Source organism: Pleurodeles waltl, chromosome 4_1 (genome assembly GCF_031143425.1).
Source record: "Pleurodeles waltl isolate 20211129_DDA chromosome 4_1, aPleWal1.hap1.20221129, whole genome shotgun sequence".
Taxonomy (NCBI): Eukaryota; Metazoa; Chordata; class Amphibia; order Caudata; family Salamandridae; genus Pleurodeles; species Pleurodeles waltl.
In genome coordinates this window covers 740,628,870-740,654,275 of record NC_090442.1, presented here as the reverse complement: position 1 = coordinate 740,654,275, position 25,406 = coordinate 740,628,870, and the positions used below count along the sequence as shown (strand labels likewise).

Sequence of the window (25,406 nt, the reverse complement as noted above, 5' to 3'; positions counted from 1 at the left end):
GGAGAAGCAAATCTGCCTTTATATGAAAAGTTTGTTTTTATTCCCTCATTTTGAAGGTTGTTGGATTTTAGAAGTCACCCCCTTAATTTTTATTAGTCACACCTACCTTTGGTTACACTGTACGTGTGTTTCCGCGCAGGAAAAAGATGTCTGTGTTGTACTTCTTTAGACCATAAGTATCTCTTAGAAATCTCCGGTCAAGAACGTGGAGTCAACGATTGATCACTTGACCTTTATGAATCTATCATAGTTGATGAAGACTGTGAATCAGGAGTGACTTTTTTCTCTCACCGCCTTGAAATATTTACGCTATTGGGGAGCTGATCCTCTGTAGGATTGTAATATCCTCTGATCATATACCTTAGGTCGCAGAACCCATTACAAAACTGCTTTCTAGTGTTTGTAACCTTCCAGGAAGCGGGAGTCACATATTTATGTATATTTATTTATTCATTTTCTACCATAGTTTTTTTGCCATTTGTTCATGTGGGTTCGCTAAAGCTCATGATGGCCCAGAAGGAAAAACAAAAAAGCACACAACTCACTATACTTGCAAGTGGATATTGTGAAATAAATGCCTCTTCGTCTTGTACACATTGTGTTTATTAACTCTCTGTGTAAGAGTTGTGCATCTTCCTGCCAATCCCTGGATACATAGCTCCTTACTTAACCTCTCTGTACTATTTCTTAGCACTTCTCACATTATGTCATCAGGATTTGCGTATTCTGCCGCTGGCGGCCCGCTGGCCGTACTTTGAGTAACGTCGGTCTAGATGGATGTTGATGGATATGGGGGATGTGGTTCCAGATCCCTGGTTTAAGAGCTGGGAAAGACTTTCTGGAAACTTGGCTGCGGTTTTGCGATCGCCACCAGAGGTGGTGAGCTTGTCTGCAAGATGAGTGACGGTGCTGGTCGTGATGGCTTTGTAAATGATCAACCTGGTTTTCAAGATGGTGCGGCCAGTGTCAAGTCTGGGAGGACATGAATCAGGGCACTGCCACCACTCAGGTGAGCGAGCACAAGGGCTTGATCAGTTTTGAAGTTTCTTTCTGAAAGAAACTGTTTCATTTTCCTAGGTGGTACCAGGCCGCCATTTTTTTTTTTTTTTTTTTTTTTTTTTTTTTTTTTTTTGTGCACATTGTTTTTCCTGCCCATTATTTTATTTGTTTATTTTGTAAGACATCAATACTCAAATGGTATTCTGTTGTAGAATTTGTATAGTGCCTTGTACCTGGATACTCTCAGAACTGTTTGTTCGTCAAATAGACCATTCCATTTTTGTCCATGGTTGAAAGAGTAGCAGTTTACTGTGTGGTCTATATGGGAAGTATTGTGCATGTGGTTCCGATGGCTGGAAGCCATGTTACAATAAATTTACAGTTGCTCTTAAAACTAGTGTGGAGGAGAGAGAAGCAAGTTTGCAGATCTTCTGGCTGGCTATAGCAGGACCACATCCTAATGTTTAGCTGGCAAGCTGTGTGTGGCCATGATTCGGTCTATTTTGAAACAGTGGGTTTCATTGACTAGGTTCAAAGAAGTGCTCAAATGGCTAATCTTGTAGCTGTGCTTGAACAAGGACCGTGCCAGAGTGAAAATATACATACAGAAAGAAGCAAACACCTTTATTTCTCATTATCCATCATGCCATCACATTGAGATTGAGGGACGTTGGACAGAGGAAGGGCAGAGCAGTCCATAAAAGAACTATCTCCAGGTGGGTTATCCTTTGTATCAAGATCTGCTACTCGTTGGCGAAAAAGGTTCCCCTTGAAGGTATCAGAGCCCTCTCTGCCAGGGCTAAGTCTGCTACTTCGGTCCTGGCAAGGGGGGTTTCAGTGGTCGATATTTGCAAGGCGGCGACTTGGGTGTCCCTCCATACCTTTGCAAAGCATTACTGCTTGGACTCTGAGGTTCGGAGGGACGGCCGTTTTGCACGATCTGTCTTATAGGATTTCTTGGTGTAATCAGACAGGCACCCACCTCCGAGTGCATTACTGCGTTGGGACTCTATTAATAAGGTGAGGAATCCACAGGTAGTTTGTATCCATCAGAAGAACAAGTTACTTACCTTCGGTAACGCTTTTTCTGGTGGATACAATAGCTACCTGTGGATTCCTCAGTCCCACCCGCCTCCCCGTTGCCTGTCTGATTGCACTTCGATTTGTGGTTGTATAAATGTATGTATATATTGATACTTTTCGTATGTATGTGTGTGTGTGTATATATATATATATATATGTATATGTATGTGTGTGTGTGTGTGTATATATATATATATATATATATACACACACACACACACACACACACACACACAAAAAATATATATATATATATATATAAATTATGGTTTTGATTATGTTGCATTATGAAGGCTTTATGTATATATGTAGTTATTGGAGTCATTGTGGAGTCAGTTCTCACCTGTTCGCCTCAAAGGCACGTAAAATATGGGTGAAACTGATGTCAGCACGCCGACGAGGACCTCTTATTGGCACAGTGACATCACACGGAGTTGCGTGGAGCCGTGCAATTGTGACGTCGACGTGGAGAGCTGGGAAGAAGATTTTCTGTCGGATGCTAGCGCAAGGGTGAATTCGTAGGTGAGGAATCCACAGGTAGCTAGTGTATCCACCAGAAAAAGCGTTACCAAAGGTAAGTAACTTGTTCTTCTGTGTTCTCTTGTGTTGCTCTCATTTTTTCCTCATATTCCAGGTTAGACACTGTACTATTCACAAAGACACTGCAGTACTGAACAAATTAATATTTTTAGTTGTAAGAGACAAGATAGACCTTGATGTGGCTGTTTGATAGTGCTGATCCATTCTATTGTCCAAAGTTAACATCTAGAGATGTTGTCAAAGGGAGTGTGAGCCCTCCATTCTTGAGTCGGCCTTGAGGGTGTCTGTGATGAAATAAGAAGAACATTTGGGTACAGCTGAGTGTCATTAACATATTGGTGATATAATATGCTCCAATCATTAAGATATAACCCTTTGGTTCAATTTTAAAGATTTAGGCAGGTGCTAAAATGGATCCTTGGGGTACCCCTTTATAGGCAGTTATACGTATAGTCGGTGTGTGATTTAGTTTTATTCCTTTTACATGGTTTGCAAGGTATGATTTGAATCAATTCAGAACTTCGCTTTCAATGCCCATGTGGTCTTTCAGGATGTGAACGATGATGATGTAGTTCACTGTATCGACAGCCACAAAATGGTTGAATAGCATTAGCTGAAATGAGCCCTGTTGACCAGGATGCAAAAAGCATCATCTGTGATTTACAGGATAGCTGATTGCTTAGTTAGACCAGGTCTAAACCCAGAACGCAACTCAAGTCAAGTGGTTGTTGTCCTATACAGATTATTTTAGTTGAGGGTTGCCAGTGCTTTTCAGGATTTTGCTGAGAAATGGAAGTCCAGAGACTCTTTAATAGAGGCAACACTAGGCTAATTTTTAGGCAGTCCAGAAGTATACCTTTTTGGAGGGATATATTTATGATACTAGAATAATGAAAAACTAGGGAATTGTGCATCTCTTTTGCCAGATTAACAGGTAAAGGATCCAAGACGTGACATGAAGGATTGTGCTCGGAGAGAATGATTAGAAATTCAGTTTGTGACATAACTCTAAAATTGGCCCAGCTCTTATTGCACTTTCTTTTGAGGACAGTATGCTTATTTTAAAGTCGCTCAGAGAAACACTTCAATATTTTTGATCTTGGTATCGGAGAAGCAAACATCTTCTCCAGTTCAGTTGTGTCTATCAGAGTTGTGGGCTTTGTGGCATATTTGACTTTCTCAAAGTGCTTTCTGGTCTCTTTTTGGTTGGCTCGATTTTGAGATTTAATGGACTTGGATTTAGCTTAAAAGATATGTTTTTTTGTAAATGCTTCTGGTACTATGGGTGTATTCCAGATTATTCCATATTCGTTTATGCCACCAAAACATTCAGTGAGTCTGAGTTGTTGTTTTTTAAAAAATTTTTTTTTTATTTTTTTAAAGGATTTCTTTTGTATACCACGAGTAATATCTTTTCCTCTTGGTCCTTTTCTCTTTTTAGAGGAGAGACCTCATCCATAATCTCCATTAAGGTGTTGGTAAATCATTTAGGGCCATATGTACTAAAGCATTTTCCCATAGACACAGAATGGGTAAAACCCTTTGATACATCTGGACCTTGGTTGCTAATTTGTGTCTTGGTATTCTGTAGTAAGGAGGAGACTGTATGCCAGGCATACTTCAAGATAGTTATGACTAATGTTGGCATCCCTAATTAGTGTTTTTGATCTTTTGACTTATTAAGATCTTAGACCATTCACAGTTTTTAGATGTGTCCAGTTGATTCAGTTCAACTGCAGCAAATCTGTAACTCCCCGAATACAGTAACTTGTTCATGAAAGCCTAGTAATGGAAAGTATGTCACGTGACAATGTCATCCCCTAACCCTTACTTTAAACACTGCATCGCTGCAGCTAACCCATACAAATATAACAGTGATAGCGTAGGCTGCTGTGCAGAAAATGATTTCCAGGGACCTGCCTCTTACCAATGCTGGTTCTCAGTCTATCCCACCTTTTAAAAGTTATACAGGTACAACATTTCTTTTTTGGCTCCCAGCAACTTCATTTTCTTGGGGGACGGGGTGGGAGGTATAATGTTTAACAGCCAGAACCCCCCCAACCCCACACTCCAATAAAGCCTGTATTTCCTGTTTCAGGCCTAGACAGAAGAGTATACATACTTCAGAGGTGGCTTTCTAGCTGGCTCTCAAATGTAATAAGCCTCCAGTATTTGAAACCAATTACTGGGGAGCCTTCTGGCACCACAAAAATGGATTGTGCGTAAAAGTATTTTTTGCACAAAAAGGCATAGACACACTCATTGGTAGGAAATGTATTCTAATATGTACACTTTAGACCACTTAATGTTCTAAAAGTAATTCCATGCAATTAGAAAGATTAAATTGTACATGTTGACAGCCTTGTGGGGTAAGACTAAGGGCCTGATTACGATCTTGGCAGATACAAATGTGAGGGCTATTCCGTCCGCCATATTACGATCTCCATAGGATATAATGAGATCGTAACATGGCAGACAGGATATCTGTCACGTTTGTGACGGAGTAACCTCGTCCACCACCAAGATCATAGTCAGGCCCTCAGTTCTAACAACTGTTTAATTGTGGGTTTGAGTTCGGTTGATGAGTGTTACTACTCATCTCACTAGTCCTCTTGATAAGTGCCACATTATGAACTTTTCTCTGTTCAGTATAGAAATATATTTAATTGATTCCTATTTTATTTAATATCATTGTTTTTGCTATTTCAAAGTTTTCAAAATAAGTGTTACAATTACTCATTTTAATGATGGTACATTTGTTGATCTTGAAAAGATAAAATGCGAAGCAGGCCTACTCAAGTGGAGATCACAGGTCCCCTGCTTCTTCAGAAGGTTTTACCTTTCTGAACATCTTTGCTGGCTGACTTTAGTTCCTGGCTGTAAAGACATACATTTCCGCTGTTGCCATATCTCGGGCTTAGGCATGTACTACACAAGATAGAATATATAATGCTGTGCAGTTGTCCTTATATTGTTGTGACAAATGCTTGCTATAAACAAAATTAAGTAACAATCGCATCAACTTGCCATACCAGATCTATAGGCTTAGTCACTGCTTGCTATGTAAGGTTTTTACGGGAGGCGTAACCACTTTCAGTAAAATTCAGAGTACCAGAACGCTGGACAGATAGTCTGCTCTGAGGAGGCCCAAAGGCCATTCATTTCACCGGCGAAGTGGGAGTCTTATCAGGATATCTTCGCCACGACTCATATTATTAATTTTGTCTAGTTTTTTTATTTCTTTGTAAGCTTGAAAGCAAGCCCTGTTATGTTAATTGGCCGTTGATCAGCAGCCATATTTGTTGCAGGTACTGGTGGGTGCCATTGAAAGAGCCCCATCCACCTGTTTGGATTGTGACGATTGTCAGGAGCAGCTTATTTTCATGCATTGGGCTCCATAAATGACTTGGGAGCTAGGGTTGAGATCAAAGAAGATGGGCTATCGGCGCACCGTATTTCAATTTGTGAACTGTTGGCAGTTTGCGGGTCCTGTTCTGATGCACAGACGCAATCCTTTTTAGGGTTGGTGTAGTTCAGGTATACTTCTTGCTTTTGCTGTTAGAGGAGCATCCTTTTCTTTCACTTTTGACAGAAGCCAAAGAGCTTGATTGTGCCTTCACAAAGGATTATGGTGTTTGCTCCTACTAGGATAACTGGATAGTTTTCTCTGTGGCAGTATTCTAACCAGTACTTTTAGAGGGATGTGACTGCTTCTCAACTCTCTAACTTGCTTAGGCTGATGTACGTTACACTTATGCAGAGCGTGCAGTATGCCATGTTAAGTCAGTCTGTGTGAGCGCTATTGAACAGTCCCAAAGTGGTTGTTCACATTGAAGGGGAAATGCCTTTAATCACTCACGGCACCTCTTATATTCTACTTTATATTTTAGTCTCTTACTTTCTGGGGTAAGCCCATACAATCTCCCTTCCTTCTCATTCCCCTGCTTCTTCAGATCGGTTTTGCAAGATGTTTAATTGTTGTTTTTTCCCTTTGACAGATCTTCTGTGTTTTTTTCTTCTTTTGTCAACCTGTCACCCTTGCGTTTTGTAAAACTGGTCCCATTCCCCACTTCTGCCCTGTTTTCCATCCCTACCCTGCTTCCTCTGCTACTGTACCTCGAAAGGGAAAACATCTGAATGCAAAAGTTTAAATATTTTTGATACACTTTTTTTTTTTTTCATTTGAAATTTCGACCGGTTACTAGTGAGGCCATGTACCCTGTTGACGAAGGTGGAAAGTTGTTGACAAGCATTCTTGCTCACTTATCCCTTTGCATGGCATCACACCAGGGCCTTATCCTGCTGGGGTGCCGTGACCCAGGCTGAATGCAGCTCCCCAAAGGCAAAGTTCCTCAAATTATTCACCTGCCTCTTTCACTTCCAGTGGACTTCACGCAGTATAAAATGAGTTCCTTGTGCGATTAGGCGCTTGTTGGGGAAACTAATACTATGTTTCTAGTTTTTTTTTTTTTTTTCAAAACACGGAAGTCCAGCTGTAATCCACATTCACTGATTGTTGGAAGGTTCCTGGATTCCATTAACATAGACAGTTTTTTCAGAAGGTTTGCACAGATCTTGAAATTACAGTGCACATCATTGATAACAATGCTGAACTTGCAGTGACGAATACTGCAAACAAATGACAGATCACTGCTTCTTGCACTCTACCGTGCAGAATGACCGGGGAAGGTCCTGCACCGTACATGAAAAACACATAACCCTCTTCTTGCACCTTTTCTTTGCAGCATGTGAAGTGTGATGACGTGTTGGGCCAACACGCGCACTCCAGGAAAGGGCCGGGGCGAAGCAGACCTAATTAACAAGTTAATTACATCTGGTTTAGGAAGCGTGCTTGGGACACGAGTGAGCCATTTTAATGTGCGCGCAGGTTGGTCCTTGTTGGACTGCTGCTAACTGTTTAGAGGTCAGCAAGACGACATTAATTACTCTGGCTGTACCTATAACGACGCAAGCAGGAATGCCTCATTAAATACTGGGGTTCATGTCTGCCAAGCGATTTGCTGGAGGCCAGGCCAGAGAGCCATTCGGGCAGGTTGGAACCAGACCTAGCGAGATTGTAGGTGCTCCAAGGTATAAAAATGCATGGCCTTGCGGCACCCAGTCCTGCCGGAGGGATTACGGGCGACGCCATGCTCAACAACAAGAAGAAATACAATGTGAACGGAGGCTCTGGGTTAAACTCCCAGGTGAGGGCAAATCTATGGCAGAAGTGATTTCCCCCCCCCCCCCCCCCCCCCCTCCACATTAATGCAGTTTTATTGGCGGGGTAATGTCCGATGTTTATGGAAGAGTTGAAGCATTTCGAGGTCTGCAAATGTGTTTCGGAGAGGTCGCGGTGTTGTAATACTGTGAAAGAACGACTTCTTCCAAAATCGTCATAGTTTCCTGTACGAGTGAGAATGGAGTGTGCTAATATGGTAAGATCTTTCAGAGAAGTTTTGGATTTTAGTAGCAATGACCTGAAGTGTTCACTTTTCAGATGTCTGCAGATCTATGGTTCAAAGGCTTTTGTATGAGAGACAAGGGCCAAGCCTGGATTTCGTAGAGTAGCCAAGAAGATAACTCTGTCCGCCTTAGAGGCCCTGGCATGTCTCCAAGTGCCATTTGGCTTGGTAACCGTTGTGCTGAACAGTTGGTGCACCAGGTGGGAAGGAGACGTAGCATTAGCTCCGCTTGCTGCAGAGGTATTCTGGCACACGTGACCACAACAAACCAATGCTGTCATAACCCATGGATACCAGATGTTTTTATGTATTGGGTTTATGCACTAAACGGGTGCAGAATAGCAGGATGTTGTTGAATGAAAGCAGTCAAGAACGAATAATTAAGAACTGTAAGTAACTATTTAATTGTCCTTGGCTATACAACTTACACGCACGTTCCAAGCAAGCACATTAGCCTTGAGAAACGTCTGCCATTCTGATGTTAGCCCAACCCTAGACTTCACACAGTTACTGCTTTTGTGATTGTCCTTGTTATGATTTCTGTTGCTGTACAAAGGATGTTATGTTTGCTTTCGTATTGAATTTCATTTGTAGTTCAGGGTAGGACAGTGGGTGGGTCGTGCTTTTCTGTAGTGACACTCAGTGAAGCTAAACAACAAATATACCAGTTGTATGGTCCAAAGTGGGATCAACACTCGTCTTGTTCTTACTTGGCAATGGTTTATGAGCGTTGCTCTCCCAAGTCACTGACTACTCTACCCTAAAAGAGACCTTTGTTGCTGTTTAGATGCCACCTACTGGGAAGTAATTTCTATTTCAGACACACTAGATCTTACAAATACTATTTGTTAACTATACTGCTTTGATACTGGTCACTAATCTGTTATTTCGACAGGCTGCTACGGAGGACCGAGTTAAATACAAAGCTAGGTACGAACATGAACACAATACGGTTGTAAAATGAAGTCAAATCATATAATTTTAATTTTGGTGTAGCATACCATGGCTGCTTCAAAGTGCAGTGGATGGAAGTAGAGGTAAATGGGGCATGGACAATAGTGTAGAAGAACGAGGCTGATTTAATGAGGTTGTAGGGTAGAGGGATCGAGGAAACATGGTCTTTTATGCTGGTTTTACTTTGAGTGCTTGCATTGCCCTGAAGCTGATCTGGGTTATAAGAAGTGAAAGGAAAGGTTTGTGGTGCTCACTCATGTCCATCAAAGGACACCCATGTCTTACTCTCACAGACGTAGAAGGTGGACCTGGGTTCTTGTGCTGGTTGTGTACGCTGTGGTTCCCCCACCCCCCCGCCCCCAGAGGTCTGAGTTTTAGCAGATGATGTTTGACACTACCTGAAGACAGAAGAGTCTGCACATCTTGGACGCATCTCCAGTGTGCAGTCATTGGAGAATTGCTCCATATTATCATGACTCCATGTCATGAGAACAACTTTCCAGTCCTGGACTTTACTTTTACAAATTATGTTTGTTTATTAAGGGATTATTTCAATAGCTTCAGCAATCTTGCGGCTAGTTTGGATCAGATGCCCTCCTCTAATGTATTCAGGTATCCAGTGAGTTAAGCTGTTGTAACTCAAGGCCATACAACTCAGAATATACTATTGTGGTAACTGAAACTTACACTGGGAAACTAGATGTCTTTGACATGTAGTCATATGGTAACCTTTAATTATGTTAAGGCCTCTGTAGACATGGTTCTCAAAGGGCTATCTTACGGGGAAAAAAATAGGACTCTCTACAATTCAGATGCTGTAAAATTAAATAAAGGTGCTAATCTGGATGTAACCTTACATTTTTACGCATAGATTTGGGATACTAACTTCTCACACTCATAGCCACCTAACGTCAGCGATGTTAGTCCTGCCTAACCGTCTTCAGAATGTTTTCACTTGTATAGGCAAGAAGAAAATCTTCTTAGAGTGCCTTCTTGAGAGACTCTTCAACGTTAAATAAGTAATGTGTACCACTGTTCAGCAGATATGGTTCTTGAGGGGATTGGACTTGAAGAATGTAGTGTGAACAGAGAACGCACCAAGTACGAATGTACAGGAAACCCGTTTTAAAACATAGCTGGAGTAGACGGACTTAAATGTTGCACCATAATCACTAGACCTCTAATACTGTTCAGTGCACCGTTACATAGTGTTTTATACAAACAGTTTCACCATTAGGAAGAAAGTATTAATAATATGATATTCTTTGCTGGTGTGAAAGTTAAGGCATTAATAGTTGATGAATAACCTTTTTTAACGGTTTCTGCTGAAGCTATAGATTTTCTCGAGGAGCATGCTGGGAAACTTTTTAAAACATAGGGATCCATTTTGTTCCACATTTGAGTGCACTGCAAAATTCTTAGTTACAGGAGTTGCTGTGATACATACTTGATCAATAGACTGCATAGTTTCCGGTCAGCATAGAGGGATCGCTGATCATCATATAATATACCCTATTTATTATAGATTGCCAATGTAAGTCTTCGCAATATAGAATGAGCAATTGACATACATTAAAATTATCTTCTTCCATTCTGGTTTTGGAATTTGCCTTTTCTTCTTCTGATTGATACTGTCAACCCCATCGTCTGATTTTGGTTTCTGGCATGTGTGCAGGTTGGAAACACAGGAGTGATGGGCTTGGACGTGGTGATCATTGATCTGTGAGTTGTGTGGCATTTCTAAACTAAGACAATAGACAGTTATGGCACACTTGTGGGATTACAGGAGGGGAGTGCAAAATTGCAAAGGTTTTACTTAGGGAAATGCAACATTTAAGGAACGTTTTAAAACGTTTGTTAACTTTGCAAAGTTTTTAGAAATCATCAGAGCAAGAATTCCCACAATAAACTGCTATGGCTCCTTTTTTGCAGGCCAGTTTGTGCGTGTAGAATTTTCTTGCAGGCATACATCTGTGCAAGAATTTTCCCCAACTGGGTATGTTTTGCTAAAGGGAAATACTTATAATTTTGCAGTTGCTTAGTTTGTCATTTTGCATAACTTAGTTGAAAAAATATTTCTTACACCTCTAGTTTAGATGGTATTGAAATATCCAAGCATAATAACTTGTAGAAATATTTGGATTTGAATGTTTTAGGAACTAAAAAGAAAAATGTTTGATTATATAAGCACTGGGCTGCTTGTGGCAAGTGCAGTTTCTTCTAGTTACGTTTTACATTAATGTCTAATTTTTCGACCCATTACTTCGGAAGTGAGTGTGATTGTATAATTATGTCCTTTAGGGGAGGTTATTAGTATAGTTGCTCTGACCTTCTGAGAAAATCTTTAACAGCTGTTGGTTGTTTCTTGGAAATTCTGCCTCCTTCATCGAGAAGAAACTATACCTCGCACGGATATTTCATAGCATCATCTTGTTTTTCTTTGTCAGTATGCAAGATGTCCATCTTCATGGCCTCGCCACTCCGCAGTTGAATTCCCTTTCCCCTATGCTTGTATTCAGTGATCTTGGCTTCGTCAGGACATGAACTCTGGCCCATTTCTGTTTGGATAAAGACTAAAGGCGGTCAGTTGTACAGCGTTAATGGTTTTCTGTGGTGATCATTAATGCCTCATTAAAAACCAAAGCACAGCTCCCTGGAATCCAGCAAGGATTGGCATCGTTTGTCCTCCAGGTCCTTGCTATAATGCGTTCAGTAACTGAAATAAAACCTGGCCACAATAGTAGCACCCCCAAATCACTTTAACACCCCACAAACCCAGTGAATTAAATGTTGTTTCACAAATCTTCGGTTAAATGTACTTTTAAGTTATCTTTGTGTCCTCTGTAGGGCCACTTCAGCTGTACAAAGTTAATAAATACTACAGGTTATAAATATATATTTTATTTCTGTGTGCAGATCCAGTTTGCAGACCAGAAGCAAGAGTTTAATAAACGCCCCACAAAGATCGGGCGACGCTCCCTCTCGCGCTCCATCTCACAGTCCTCTACTGATAGCTACAGTTCTGGTAAGTGTTCATCTTTACTTCTGATCGTGCCCAGAATCGGGAGATTGATGGGAGGTGGGGCTATGCTATTTGTCAGTGTAATAGAAAGGGAATTGTGGTTGAGTTGAGTTTAGAAAATGCATTGCTTGAGTGGAAATTTAGTAAGTTATCTCACAAGATGCCTTCTAGTTTTTTTCTCTTTAATCTGATGCTTTTTAATTCGGAGAATGGTGTACCTCTCTCAAAGAATAGCAATATGCATGCCAATGCCCGTCCTAGTATGTATGAAGGCCCTGAAGTCCTACCGTATTACACCATCACAACTATTGCTTCTTGTGTCCATGAAAACGAAGCCCTGTATCCTTTCAGTTTCTTAGTGCACTTATGTAGTCAAATTGTGTATGCTTTAAGACCAGTTGCAGAACCATAAAGTAGTGTTTTCTCTCATTCAGTCTCAACTCCAAAGCATTTTTTTCGAAAACATATGCCTCTTTAAAAAAAAAAAAAAAAAAATTACATAAATAAAAACACACAGTGGCTTTGAACGATTTCATGGTACCTGGATCTGATTTAGGAGGTCCTCTGAGAGAGCATGATGTGTCTGTCTAGCTCTGTTCCATTAGGAGTACGGTGGCATGTCCTAGTCCATTCATTTTGACATCTGCTTTCACAGTTTTCACGTTATACATACTTTGTTATTGTGCAACAAAGGCAAATCAAGTAAAACAAGCTTCTCTTTATGAACCTACTAGTGTTGTAGTGATGTAATACATTTATTTATGTATCTCAATCTGGTCAGTCATATATAAAGAGTATAACCCTCCTAAATTACTACTCCTTGCCATCAGTGCGTATAGTTTGTTGGACAGCAAGTGATTTAGGTGGGTGATATTGTGACTAGTTCCTATACTCTGCTTTTAGCACGATTTCTTGAGTCGTTCTTAAATGCTTCCATTGAGGTTTGCCTAGCAGACTTGCGGATGTGAAAGCAAAACTAAAGGTTTTCTCAGGTTCCGCTTCCAGAGTCTTGATACGAGAAGAAAATAAGCCACTGTTCACAATAATTGTCTCCAGTATCGTTTCACTTGTCCTTGCCGCCTACTGCAGTCTTTAACGATCTTGCTTGTGCGCCTGAGAGACTGCCTCCTTTCTCTTTTAGTGGGAGATGCCTCCTATCAAATGGCCTCTGCATGTCCTGCCGTGAGAGCTTTGTATGTCCTTATACAGAAAGCACAGTTTTTGTGAAATGGAAGTCCTACAAACCGTGCTAGCTAGCCTTGCACGTGCCCTCCTACACTTTAGTCCATTTACCACCTCTTAGTTTTTATGAGGCAGTATTTCAAAAGGTGTATATTTAGTTGTCCATGTCAGATAACTGTATCTGTCAGTTGTTGCACACATAAATGTGGGTTTCTATTCCAACCTATTTATCCAAAGTGACCAAATACCCTTTGGTGATCATCCTCCCTTAGGAATGTTTCCTCATCAATTGAACGATTTCTGATTCAAGCCATTATCTGTGTTTTATTGCCACAAAATGTCTGTCACAAGTGGAATAGTTTACTTTCACCAACTTTGTGGCAGTCAGAGTTGGAGAAGCAGCAGTTTAGTATGGGAACATGGCGCTCCAGAGGAAGTGAATTTCACAGGGTTGCAGAAATATCAAACGGTTATTGTCCTCCCATGAGTTTCTTTTGGAACTGAACTGCAATTAGCCGAATGGGTGTCGAGGACCCTAATTGTGTTCGAGGGCAATTGTGCTGGAGCATATCTTTTCAAACTATTGCACAAAGTTCGTGGAATTCTAGATGTCCTAGCACACATCTCTGAAGTCGATCTGGGTTGCTATTAGCAACCAGTGTGCTGTCTCGTGGCGGACATACCTTTACAGATGAGGCTCCAGGTTCACTTGGCAAGAACTGCAGGTGCAGCTGTGCAGACAGGGTCTCAGGTGTGACCTGTGAGTATTTGCGGTCCTTATTATGAAATTACCACAGGCAATATGAGGTCTGCATCTTTCAGACACTGAGCACCCTCGTTCTTAGCTCTAAAGAGACTTGTGCTCTGCGTTCAAGACCAAGTGAGCTTGTTGACAAAAGCATTCTAGCATCTTGCTTAGCTAGTAAATGAGTCTCTCCAGCTGTATGCTTCATGCTCCATAAAGTCAAATTGTCAGTGCAAGTTTTTTTTTTTCCCTTGTTTTTTCCCCTTGTTTTTTCCCCGAATTCTGTTCCTTTACTATATCCACATTTTGAACTTTCACCTTTTTCTCTGCTTAGTCCTACGTAGTTTTGTGCAATGGATTGCCAGTTCAGACCATTTAGAGCTACACTGGTAAAGTTAGTGGGGTCTTACATATTCACAGCTACGGGTATGTTACTGGGTGTCAGTTTGAGAAGTGGCAGTGACTGGAAAAGCTAGGTGCCATCTATGCATCCAATGCCAGGGTGTTTTTTTTTTTCATTAGTTTGCTCTCAGAAAATTGTTACATTTCCCCGCTGCTACCTCTGGTCTGTACTGTGATTTGAACATGAGGACATTCCCACGCCCATTGTGCCCTTTAACCCTGCCCCGTTAAATAAATGTATTGAGAGGTTAAATACATTACCTTTTAACCATCCACTGGCGGTAAGCCTAGACTATCATGAGAAACTTTACGAAAGTCATGCAGATGTTAATTGTTTGAACCATGTTGAGGATCACAGAGCACATTTTGATATACTTTATTTTGTAAATTGGCTTTTTTTTTTTAACTGAATATTAGATAGTTTAAAGCATGCACCCTGTTGGCTGCCAAGGCGTACAGTCATTTATCAAAATAGGGTTTGAGGTGTATCACCATTATCCTCCCTCGATAAACTTGGCAGCTGGTATCTCATGATCCGACCTTCCTGCTTATCGACTCGGGTACAGGTGGTTTGACTACTATGCATAAGGCAATATAGTGGTGTTGCCTCCAAGTTGCAAATATTTGTTTTCATTATGAAGCCACCAAAACATGTTCATGGTGTTGAGTTAAGGCAAGCAGTTTATTTTCTTTGTACAATTTAAGAAGAGAAGGTTCTTTTAGCATATGCTGAAACCTGAAGCTAAGGCTTTAGTGCATTCCGTCAGGGATATTGTTGGAAGGGATGTGTCATTGTGTGAGTTCAACCTGTGAGAAAATACCTTTTGCCAATACAGCGTTTCCTTCTGTGATGCACCATGATATATTCTGTACCAGTAAAATCGCCACTACCTGATCTCCCAGAGCCCGCTCCCACCTGAAGAGTGTCTTTGCTCAAGAGATGCAAACTTTTTGTTTTTTTGATATGGCAAGTCGTCTTTTGTGTTTAAATGTCTTGAAGTTGTGAGACCAAAGTGGTTTTATCGTCCGGAATATTCAGTAACATTGTATAAATCATTCAAACTTTTGTAAATGTATTGCAAGGGTTTGCTGCATGTAATAAGTGTATGAAATACAATATACAAAATGTACGAATACTTATATACATGCAGTTTTAAGGAATGAAATGTTATATAAATTGAATTTGTATCGCACTGACTCGCACAGTTGGGATATCCTAGCTCAGTGGAAGCAAAGTGGGAAAGACGAACATAAATTAGACATATTAAGTTTCTTTTTGAAAGGGTGAAGGAGGTGATCATGCAGACAGAGTTAACATTTGTTCCAGTTGGAGGTTGCCAGGTAAGAAAAGGAATGACTGGCACATCTAGTAAAACTGTTGCTAGCTGCTGGAAAAACATCAGAAGGGGTTGAAGCAAGAAGGTCCTGTAAAGACCTCTACTACGGATGTGTTATGGAGCGCTTTAGGAGCATGTCAGAGGAATTTGAAGAGTGATCTTTACCATACTAGAAGCCGGAGGAGAGCGCCGTGATGACAGAGGTACGAGCTGTCATATTAAACACAAGTTTAGGAGCAGGGCTCTTTATAATCTGCAGTCTTGTGATAATGTAGTCAGGAATGCCAACCTGTAGTGCTAAATCTAGACAACTAGTCACAAAGGTGTAAGTGACCGTGTTGTGCAACTCAATGGGAAGCCACAAAAACACTTCACAAAGCATTTTGAGAATGGTGAAGCAAGAGGCCAGTAGCCTGATTGACCATGTAGGGCAAAGTTTAGATTTCTGGAAAAGTTGGTTGGCAGGGGGGGTGTCTCCCAGCTCAGATGGCCACCAGCCTTATTCCCAAAATCAGGTAGACTTCAGGAACCACATAACCTCCATTTTGTCGCTGTTAAGCTTGAGACAGTATTAGTACGTCAGTTTGACAACCTGGAACATTCAAGTGTTGAACCTACTGATATGGAGATAATAAGCTGAGTATCATGAGCACAGGGGGCAATATTGAAACCGTGGGTTTGAATGATATTGCCAGATGGAACTAATATGTTTAATATAGTGAGGATGAGTTAGAAGCCATCGGGAACCCCGTAAGTGAGGTGAGTCGCTTTGGACAGAGACTGGGGGAAGGTGAACAGACTGGTCTTTCAGTGAGGAATGATTTCAGCCAATTGAGTGTATTCAGACATATGGCAGACACGTGCAGCCATTGTAAAAGAATGGTGTTGGAGACAGTATTGAAAGCCACAGAGAGATCCAGAAGTACCAGGGTAGCAACCTGAGGAATCACAAGTGGAAGAGCAGAGACGTGTTGATATAGAATTGCAAGAAAATAATTTTATATGTTTAATACTCTATTGGTGGGTGAAAGGTTAGTTTGCTGGAGTCTTATCTTTGTTAAAGTTGTGAAGGTTTATCCAGTGCCAGGAACTGTGCAGATCCATTTCTTGATAATCTAGGCGTTTTGACGCTGAAACATGAGCAGATGCTTGGCTCACTGTGTCTGAACTCTGACATTTTGTTACTTGGCATCTCCTTCGGGTTTATTCATGTTTGAAATGTGGTAGTCACAACTATTTGTTCAAAGTTAATCACTCTTGATTCTAGAAAAATATTAACCTTGAGACGAATGAGGCTCTGATTCAGAGTGATATTTGTCAAATACGTAACATTCCTCGTATATCAATAGAAACTCCTGTTTGGTACAATAACCTCCTGTCCTCCAAGAAAAAAGTTAAGATATCACAAGAGTCAAAGCAGAAGGGGGAGATATTTGTTAATGCCCAAGTAATTCAATATAACCGCCTTCTCTTATTTGAGGAATTGTATGATATTCATTATTGCCTGTACAGTTCTTCAAATGCTTACCACAAAGTAATTGCAAGCAAACATTTCTTAACTCTGTCATCCCTGGCAGCACTTGCTAACAACTGCTGTTTAAAAAAAAAAAAAAAAAATTAAAAACATTTTTAAGTATGCACTTTCTACATATTATTCATCGCTCCGAAATAATGCGCTGAGATTGGTAATTGACAGATAATTGCCTAGATAACTAGATGTTAGATGTCAGTCGCTGGTGCAAAATTAATGGAGGCAATCTGCTAACTTAAACCTTGCCAGCCTGTGGTTAGTTTTATCACTATCTAGAACATATTATATCAGTGTGTGGACTGCACTTTGAGATGCCAACCTTAGACACAGGAGGCAGAACACTAGCATTGCTCTTTTCCACAATGTCTTGCTAGGTCAGGCTTTTTTGAATATTTTTGTAATGTTTGTCAGATAACAAAAAGAGTTGAGCAGTCTGTGAGTGGGGTCCTGCTTGGTTTAGAAATGAATACCTCAATCTCCAGGTCAATTTGGCCTCTTGTGACCCGTGCAGCTGTCGTTCCACTGCTGTTGATGCATGGATGGCTGGACATGGAATCCTCCTTGGGGACTTCCTAGTCCCAGAAATGTATTAAATGCCTTCTGTCTGAAAGCTCAGTCTCTACAGTTTGGAACATTCGTGCCGCCGTTCTGATGAATTGGTGACCAGCGACTACTTACAAAGAAGGCTGCACACTCAGAATATCTCGAATATGAAGATTAATAATAAGATGTAAGTTAATGCTGTTTGTGCATTCTCTTATATTATTAGATTTATATTTGATTCGATTTAGATCATGTATACAATTTGCAGACTTGTATATTTTTCTGTTTCCAACATAAGATATGATTTTCCATTTGTATCATTGCTACTTTCTTTGAATGCCACAATAAAAAAGAAGATATTTAGATCACGTTTGCCGTCAGTGAGAATATATAGTCTATAATTCAGAATATTATATGCTTATTGCTGGTTGCTTGATGAAGTAGTGTCGTCATTAGAATTTTGTATTTTAAAATGAGTCCTAGTTTTGACTCTGGATAGGGCTAGCAAAGACACTGTGAGTGCATTTTTGTAGAACTTTCCTTGCATTTGCATAGCCCTGAAGCACTTTTTCAATCTGGGAGATTTTTATTGTATCATTGACCAGAGTCAGACTGGTCTTTGCTCTGTGATTGTTTTTTGAGATGTTTAGAGTACAGTTGATTTGGATATTGGCCAGCAAAGTTGCAGTAGGCTAACATATTTAATAAATAACCATATTAAATAGTGACCAGCTGAATCCTGTCATAGATCAAATTGTAGTGTTATGTGCACGGATCCATTTGCCAAGGACATTACCATTTGTTTTGCTCTGCTGGCCTGCAGGGATCTCCACTGATCCGTTTCTATTGGTTGTCATGCCTTTCTATGTGTGCGGTGTTGCTGAAAGTTTAACTCCTTCAAAGTGGTTGATGTATAGATTGGTGGTTAACTTGGGTAGATATTCTTTTAAGCTGGCAATCATTTAGCTTGCCATATGATTTGGCTCCATGTTATACGCGCAATGCTGGCAGGCGTTGTCTAGTATGAGCGGTTATCCTTGACAATGCAAGAGTATCCTGACACGGATGTGCTGCCAGTGTGGCAACCACCAAGCAACCCAGGTAATTCAGAGCAGTCTTGTGCATGAGGGCAGCCAGTTGCAACGCCCGAAGAGTGCTGTGATAAAGGTGCTTTGCCCTTGAAGATGAGTTGGTTAATTGGCCAACCTGAATTGTTGCATTATTCTAGTGCTAAATAGCAATAAGCATTTTATACAGTGTCCTAACTTCCAGAGTCGAAACCTACATTTTTATTAGCTATTATTTTTTAATGCATTCTTTATAGACCATGCACAATCATTACACCATTCCTCGCACCTCTTACCACACGTCTACCCTAACAACACATTTGAACGTGTTGATGTAAGCTTTGAGACCGCATCACAGCAGGAAAATGCCTGTTGGGTACAATGAACAAGGCACACACAGCCTTGGAGGTAGTTGCAGACACAAACTGTTTTAGGGCATTGTAATTGTAAGTGCATTTATATAGCACTTACTGCCCCTTGCAAGGTGTTGAAGTGCTTTCTGCTGACCAGCACGCTGTTCCGAATCCCAAGGCTAATAGTCCACTGTTATTGTTGGTTACATGGATTAGTCGTGTGCGCTGGGGCAAATTGTTCTGTATACTGTGAAGATCAGTAAGCTGAGGCACATTATTGTTGGGTGGTTGTTTGTGAGTACATGCAAATTGATTGGTGGGTAGAGGAGAATAGGTATTACTAGGTTGCAGGGTTCTAACTTTCGAAGGAGAGTTTGTGATCTTTGAAATGAGTTGTGGGTTTTCTTCAGAAATGCATTAATAGAGATTAAGGCAAACATGCAGTGATTTAGAGAATGTTGTGCTGAGAGAGAAGGCATGCAGAGGATGGATGGGAGTAGAAGACCCTGTGAAAGAAGAAATGCAGTGACCATCTGAAGTTTAAGTAAAGGGCAGTTTTTCATTCCAGACTAAAGGAATACAGAGGATGCCTTTTGATATAGCATGCAATTTGAGCATGCACGGCTGTAGGAAGAAACATTATTTGCATATGACCATCAAAGGAAGGCTTAATCTCAAGATCATAGCAATACGAGACAAAATGGAGAAAAATGCAGAGATTTAAAGGAGATTTTGCTTGTGCTGGAGTGGACGTCTTCTGATGTTAATCCTCAAGTTTGGCTCACAATAGTACTGGGAAAATGGGATCCGTATTTGATGACCCCAGTTTAGCATGGTACAAGATGAAGGGTGAGGATGGCTCCCCCACATACTGGAGGGGTATTGTCTGCATTTCTGTGGCTCAGGTGGAGATTCAGACACTAAGGTGAGAATTTTGGTGACTGGGGTCCATTTAGAAATTCACTGACTAACTTAGTTAGCAAAGGGCTACTGATTTAGAATTCCTGAAACACTGCCCTTTCCTAAATGATAGGGGTGGGACTGCAGATTCTGCAAGGTGAAAGGGACCCTTCACATTGGGTTGACTACACTTTCAGTTAGACTGCTGAAAATCCAGCGCAGAAACCTCACTCCTCTCTGTCCTCCTGGTCGGAGACCATCCCGATGTGAGAGGCAGCAGTAAACAAATGCTCTGTTCTGGAGGCATGTGATAGGAGAACCACCCTAACACAGGTCTGCAGCATAGGACAGTAGATGCACTTCTAAACCATTGAAGTATTTGTATGGGTTTAGAGGCTAAGCCCAAATAGAAGCAATCACAGATGTGTGAATGGAAAAAGATAGCATACATGGGGTCAGCCACATGCGGTGAATGAAAAAGAACAAAATGGGAATTTGAAAGGAGATGGAGAAAAGAGGGAAAGAAATTGATAGAGAGTGGGAGAGCAAGAGAAAGTAAGAAATAAGTGAGAGAAAGAGCGGCACACTTTCAGAGGAGTGTTATGTGGGGAGAGATTGCACAGGGAAGAGGAAAAATGTTCAAAATCAGTCAGGTTCCAATATCACTCTAGCTTCGTTTCAAGTGCATATCTGATTTTGCTGGATACGCTCATGTTACATTATTGGAAACTAATTCATTTTTAAAAGAAACCAGCTTTTGCAGGCAAGTTCAGGAAACGTGCAACTGGTGATTCCTAACAAGCAGTCCTTTGGTTCCTGGGCACCTTTAAAAGCCGCCATGCCACCAATCAAGCAGTCGCAAGTGCCTCACATGCAAGTGATTTTCTGGAATTTAGAGCAGTGAGATCAGTAAACATGTGTTATCTTACAAGACACAAGAAGACACCACGAAAACACATGTGGAAAGACACTTCGTTATCAACATGGGAGAACTCCTGCTATCACACTCTGGTGTCTTCTTTATTTTTTTCTAAACCTTAAAGTCCTCTGACCATATAGTGTCTGGCATAATACGTTCAGCCCGAACAACAAGAATAAAGCTTGAACCAGATGTACCAGAAATGGGCCCTTTAGATTCCCCAGTAGCTCATAGCCTTGAGCAATGCTGTACTAAGTGTGGCAACAAGTTAAGGAAGAAACAGAAACTGCAATAAAAACTTGTCTGGAAACCACTGCTCTTTACACAGGTGAAGTCCAAGCTTGGGGCAGAAGAACTAAAGCTGTCAGACATTCCACACCCTCAGTAGGTGACACTCGAGAAGAAGCAAAATTATTGTGAAACTCAATTCAGGTTTGTTCTGCACAAAAAAGTGTGGACTCCATACTACTATTCAGAGAATTCCAACTTCTTCCCAAGATAAAAGGGTAAAAATGTATGTCCACCAAATTAAGACCGAATCCTTGGATACTAGCAAGATAAGATTGTAGAATATAAATGAGAAGGAGCAAACATCACCTCCACCCATAGAAAGCATGCTGTCTCCGAGCTTCTGGAAGTAGGGTCTGCTGAGAACAGTTATGATGGATATTTTGGCAAGTGTCCCTCTTTAAGTTGACCACATTGATGGGGGGGAAAAAAAATGTATCACCACTAATTTCACACCCAAGGCCAGATGTAAAAGGCTCACTCCTTGACCATGGTATCTCAAAATCAGGAAAAAATGAAGATATTTGTTGCCTGCGGATAAAGAATACATAGGTGATTGTTCAGGCCTGATGAAGACTGGAGGGCATGTACAGACCCTCTTCCCAATCTTAAAATAAATAAACAATGAACTCAATGTATCAACTGAGGGAGCTTGCTGGGAAAGATCAAATGCTAACCTCTCTGGAGTAATTTCTCATCTGAATAGCGTAAGCACAGATGGGAATAACATAATCAATAAAATGTATTTTACACCATTGTACTTCTTCGGCAGAAACCTTGGTATCCTGAATAGTGGCAAAATTCTGAAAGTAACTTAAACATTGCCAAACTTGAATCCTGTATCTTCAGATGAAAGTTCATCAGTTAAATTCTTGAGGAAGAGTTCAAGTGAACAAAGAGCCTACAGAGACCTTATGGTCGATTTGCATCTTGGCAAAGACAATTTTGGCTAGCAAAATAAACTTTTTGAGTGGGGCCTAAACATCTCCACTAATGCAGAGGAACTGTACACCATGAGATTGGCCCAATTAGAAAAACAGAATATAAAGTTCAGTAGGCATTACACCAAAGTAGCCTTTAGATTCATAAATGGCTCTAGCTCTGATTATACAACTAGAAATTATCTGATTAATTTGAAGGTTGCCCTTTACCAACAAATAGGTGAGAAAGAAATTGTGTCATTAGCAAATAAGAACCATCACCTGGTCAAGACAGGCGAAAAAGTAACTGGCTGGCCGGCCACAGCCCTAATCACAGTAATGAACCCCCAGCTGCTATTGGAAATAGTTATTTATTTGCAATCGGTTTTACCAGGTACCCTAATAAGCTGGAACATTATTGCGTTAAAACCGATTACGGAGGATAAGAATTGGAGCACCTTTATAAAATCCTTCCAGACCTGTGGGTTCCAGGAAATATGGGCTGTGGAACTGGCGATTTAATGTATTTGACCCATATAGTGTTCCAGCAGTTGTCATTAAAGGGTAGACCAAAAGGAGGATTGACTACATTGATTTCACTTACACTTACTGCCTTGCTCCAGATAAATAATATACAGCACCTTGCGCTCTAAGTTTACTCTGTGAATATGGACATCAATAATGTGTCTGCCTCCAGATAAAACATTTTTTGGGGGTGCCCCTTATTGAAAGGCTGTTGCAAATAAAGAAAATAAAATAATTCCGATCTGCAGAAACTTTAATATTAAACCTCACACATCAATGGACCATTTTTGCATAACTATATTTATCTTTTGTGTGTATCTTATTAGCTGAATCTAACATTGTTTTAATGACTTTGGTATGTAGGAAGACCCATATTCAATCAAAAAAGGATTCCCCAGAAAACTCACATTTCTACTAAAGACTCATGATATCAGAAGTTCACCATACAAATAACTCACATACCTTTCCTCCTCTGATTAGAATGTTAAGGGATTCACCAAAGGAATGGATGTAGGACTTCAGCAAGCGTCTCTTTGGCTGACCCCCTCGGCCGGCTGACCCCCTCGGCCAGCTGTCCCAGCAGTGTGCCCATTCTACACGGTGTGACATGGGCCAGCTTCTGGGCTCGCCTCATTTGCAGTCTGGTACTTGAGGCTCCACAACCCTCCATTACTAACCCAGGCTACCAATGCTAGGTTGGTCATGGACGTCTGCAGAGTCGGTACTGGATGGACATGTCACGCCGGACTACAAGATAATCGGACTAAAACGCTTGCTGCAGACATCTGCAGGAGACCTGTAAAATATTGGCCTAAAATTCTATTATGATCATTATGCGGTTAAATGCGTGGGGTCTAGAGATCTGTATATAATGTGCAGGTCATATACTTCATGGGCAGCAGTGCCATTTCAGGCATTCATCCTTCCTAGGCCAAGTAAAGTGCAGCGTGGGTTTTGCAATTTTAAACCAGCTAAGACCGTTCCCTCTTTGTACTGTATTAAAGGGCATTATTGTTGTTATTGACCTGCTATTACTTGCTCATTGCATCCCAGGGAAGTTAGCTAACTAAAATCAAAATGTCACTGTAGGTATTGCTAGTCCTGGGCAAGGGGAAGCTGCTAAAGAAATGAGCACCATGTAGCTGCTGGTGAGTAATTAATACTCATCATGCAACGAGATACAGTTCTGTTCAATATAATTTGGTTCATCTTCACAATTATTACCAAACTTCATTACATTAACGTTATCAACATTAGTATTATTGCTGTAAGAGCCAGGCGTCTTTAGGCGCAGAGGTTTCGATGACTGTTGCGTCAGTGTGCGTTGTTCTGGGGCAAAGCGTCCTGGTCACGCGAGTGTCTTACCAGCGGCAGAGAAGAGGCTCACTCAATACTGTTGTTTGGAGGTGCAGTGTTTGTCTGATGTTCAGTGCTGGGTTCCGTACAGGCGTGAGATGCCACAGGGATGTAAGCAATTGGGTATTATTGAAGTGTGGGGTCAGTACAAGTACCCATTTCAAGTTATTATCCCAATCAATGTGAAGCGTTAGTCACTAAGTTAACCTGAGCTCAACCCCCTGGCAGCTCTGGGCTTAACTTAAAGTCAATGCATAAAGTATTTAAGCATTACTAAAATAGGGATAAAGTCGAAATGCAAAACAATAAAAATCCTAAAGTGAATTAGAAAGCTAGAGTAAAATGTAATAAACAAAATGTCTCCAATATGACAACAATCCAATAGGGGGAACTAGAGTATATATATATTTTTTTGCAGTAGACACTGACTGCCATAGAGAGTTGGTGGATCGCATACACTAACCAGATTTGTCCTTGTCAAAAGTTGTATCTTCTGACTTAAGTCATTTAAAGCCCAATTCGCCATAGGAGTACACTTCTAAAGCTCCCAGGACCTCAGAGGAGACACTTAAAGACCCCCAGAGTGGCAGATGGTCCTGTGCCTATTTTTGGTGGATCGTGAAAGTCCAAGCAATAAATAAAGATGCCCTTGCCACTTCAGCTGCGCTTCAAAAAAGAGGCCAAATGCCAGGCTGTGTCCTCTGACAAACTTCTACTTTTTTTAAACCTGAAGATTTGTGTTTATAAACTCCTCTTGCCTTATAGTTGGTGAAAGAAAAGTGAATTATGTAACAGTCTTGTTTTGTAACACAACAGATATTAATACAAGTAAATTAATTGTACATATTCAGCAGTTATAAAAGCAAAAACTGAAGCACATTTGTTTGTGCAATTTTGAAATGTGACCGAAGCAAATATTTCAATAGGATCAAAACAAATCAAGACACTTTAGTTGGTGGTACACAAATAAAAATTCACTGAAACCAGATTTCTGCACATTATCATTCATGTGCATTATAGTTTTATCTGTAAATATGTATGCATGCACCCATGTAGTGCCTTTTCAATGGAAAATGTGCTGTCTGTAAATGACAGTGTATTATCACATGATGTTAGATTAAAAAGAATCTCCTGCCTCATGTCCATTAAGACAGGTGGATCACAAAAGTCAGTTGTTCTAAAAAGTGGGAAGTAGTTACAAAACGTTTTCAGAACCACTGAGATAAAGAGCGCAGCAGGGTTTAACCCAGGTCCACCTGCCCCACTGATCAGCTG

General features: G+C 40.7%; 1 protein-coding gene across 3 annotated transcripts in view; it reads left to right on the top strand.

Annotated features, from left to right (window-relative positions):
* The window catches only part of AHCYL2 (adenosylhomocysteinase like 2), a 407,107-nt gene that overhangs the window by 92,673 nt on the left and 289,028 nt on the right, over nt 1-25,406 (top strand). For 2 of the 3 annotated variants that reach the window (XM_069229350.1, XM_069229352.1), the window contains exon 2: nt 11,958-12,066. In XM_069229350.1, the coding sequence (XP_069085451.1) occupies nt 11,958-12,066 (109 nt within the window). Of the gene's footprint in view, nt 1-7,753; nt 7,830-11,957; nt 12,067-25,406 lie in introns of those variants that run through there. The other variant, XM_069229351.1, reaches the window with a different exon arrangement.